Raw genomic sequence first — 1,508 nt, forward strand, 5'->3', positions numbered from 1 at the left:
GAGTAGACTAAAACTATTTTTGGTAAAGGATCCTCTTTTAGATTTCAAAGGACAGATCTTCACAGAAGTTAATTTTTCCAGGTACTTACTTAATTGACCAATGCTGTAAATATTTTTAAGAGGTGAAAAGGTTTTTGTATGATCACAAGCTTAGATGTTATCAATACTGTTTTATTTTGTTTTGTTTTGTTTTTAGATGGAGTCTTGCTCTGTCGCCCAGGCTGGAATACAATGGCGCAATCTCGGCTCACTGCAACCTCCGTCTCCCGGGCTCAAGCGATTCTCCTGCCTCAGCCTCCCAAGTAGCTGAGACTACAGGCATACGCCGCTGCGCCCAGCTAATTTTTGTATTTTTAGTAGAGATGGGGTTTCACCATGTTGGCCAGGCTGGTCTTGAACTCCTGACCTCAGGTGATCTACCCGCCTCAACCTCCCAAAGTGCTGGGATTACAGGCCTGAGCCACTACACCCAGCCAATAATTCTTATCATTGTTTTACCTCAACTTTAATTTTAGTGATTATGTGTTTTGGTTGGCTACATTTAGTGTGTGACTTGCTTTTAATAAACACTAATTAATGTATTTTTTTTTTTTAAGGGAATGTTTCTCTCTTCAAGAAACTTTGGAAGCTTTTGTGAAAGAAGATTTTTGTATGGATAAAGTGAACTTTTGTCAGGAGAAACTGGAAGATACAATACGTTTAAATGAGGTTGTAATACTGGCTTTCAATGACATGTTAGTAAAAGTAGTGAGGCACATTTTTGTAAAATTTTTGTAATATACATTGTCTACAATTGTCAGATTAAAAATATTTCGTAATTGAATGAACATGTATCAATTAAGAAGTCAAATTTCCTTCTAAATAGTGGTTCTCAGCCTTGGCTGTATGTTGGAATTACCTGAATAGTTTAAAAAAATATTGAAGCCTGAGTTCTACACAGACATATTCTGATTAATTGGTCTGGTGTGCAGGCCAGTCATAGGGAACTTTAAAATCTCTTCCAATAATTCTAATCAATATGCCTGGTATAGGAAATTAAGTAGTCATGTCTAGTTTAAAAAATTGACACTGGAACTAGAAATACTGATTTGTGAGTTATACACAAAAAATAGTACTTGAGCTAATGAGAATACTGTGAAGTAAGAATATAGATGGTCCAAAACTGAATTTTAGTTTTCTGCCAGTGTTTAACAAGGATGATAGCATTTTTTGCATATTAAAGGCCAAACTTCTTAAAGATGCATTTAGTTTCAATAGCACACAAAATGGTTATAATATCAGTATGTAAAGAATTCTAGCTGTTGAGAGTGCAATAACTTTTTGCAGTTGGACAAGCTCAGAAATCTAGGCCCATATTGATTAGATGCATTCACAAAGTTACTTTAAAAACCATTTTTTTGGCCGGGTGTGGTGGCTCACACCTGTGATCCCAGCACTTTGAGAGGCCGAGGCGGGTGGATCACGAGGTCAGGAGATCGAGACCATCCTGGCTAACATGGTGAAACCCC

The 1,508-nt window shown here is 37.0% G+C and overlaps 1 protein-coding gene across 1 annotated transcript in view; it reads left to right on the plus strand.

The window, feature by feature from the left end:
- LOC105548445 (chromosome unknown open reading frame, human C9orf84) overlaps nt 1–1,508 on the plus strand; it is a 110,984-nt gene that overhangs the window by 27,958 nt on the left and 81,518 nt on the right. Inside the window, exons 5-6 of the mRNA XM_011992463.1 lie at nt 1–81; nt 597–708. Of these exons, the coding sequence (XP_011847853.1) occupies nt 1–81; nt 597–708 (193 nt within the window). The remainder of the gene's footprint in view (nt 82–596; nt 709–1,508) is intronic.

Source organism: Mandrillus leucophaeus, unplaced genomic scaffold (genome assembly GCF_000951045.1).
Source record: "Mandrillus leucophaeus isolate KB7577 unplaced genomic scaffold, Mleu.le_1.0 Scaffold410, whole genome shotgun sequence".
In the NCBI taxonomy this organism is placed as follows: domain Eukaryota; kingdom Metazoa; phylum Chordata; class Mammalia; order Primates; family Cercopithecidae; genus Mandrillus; species Mandrillus leucophaeus.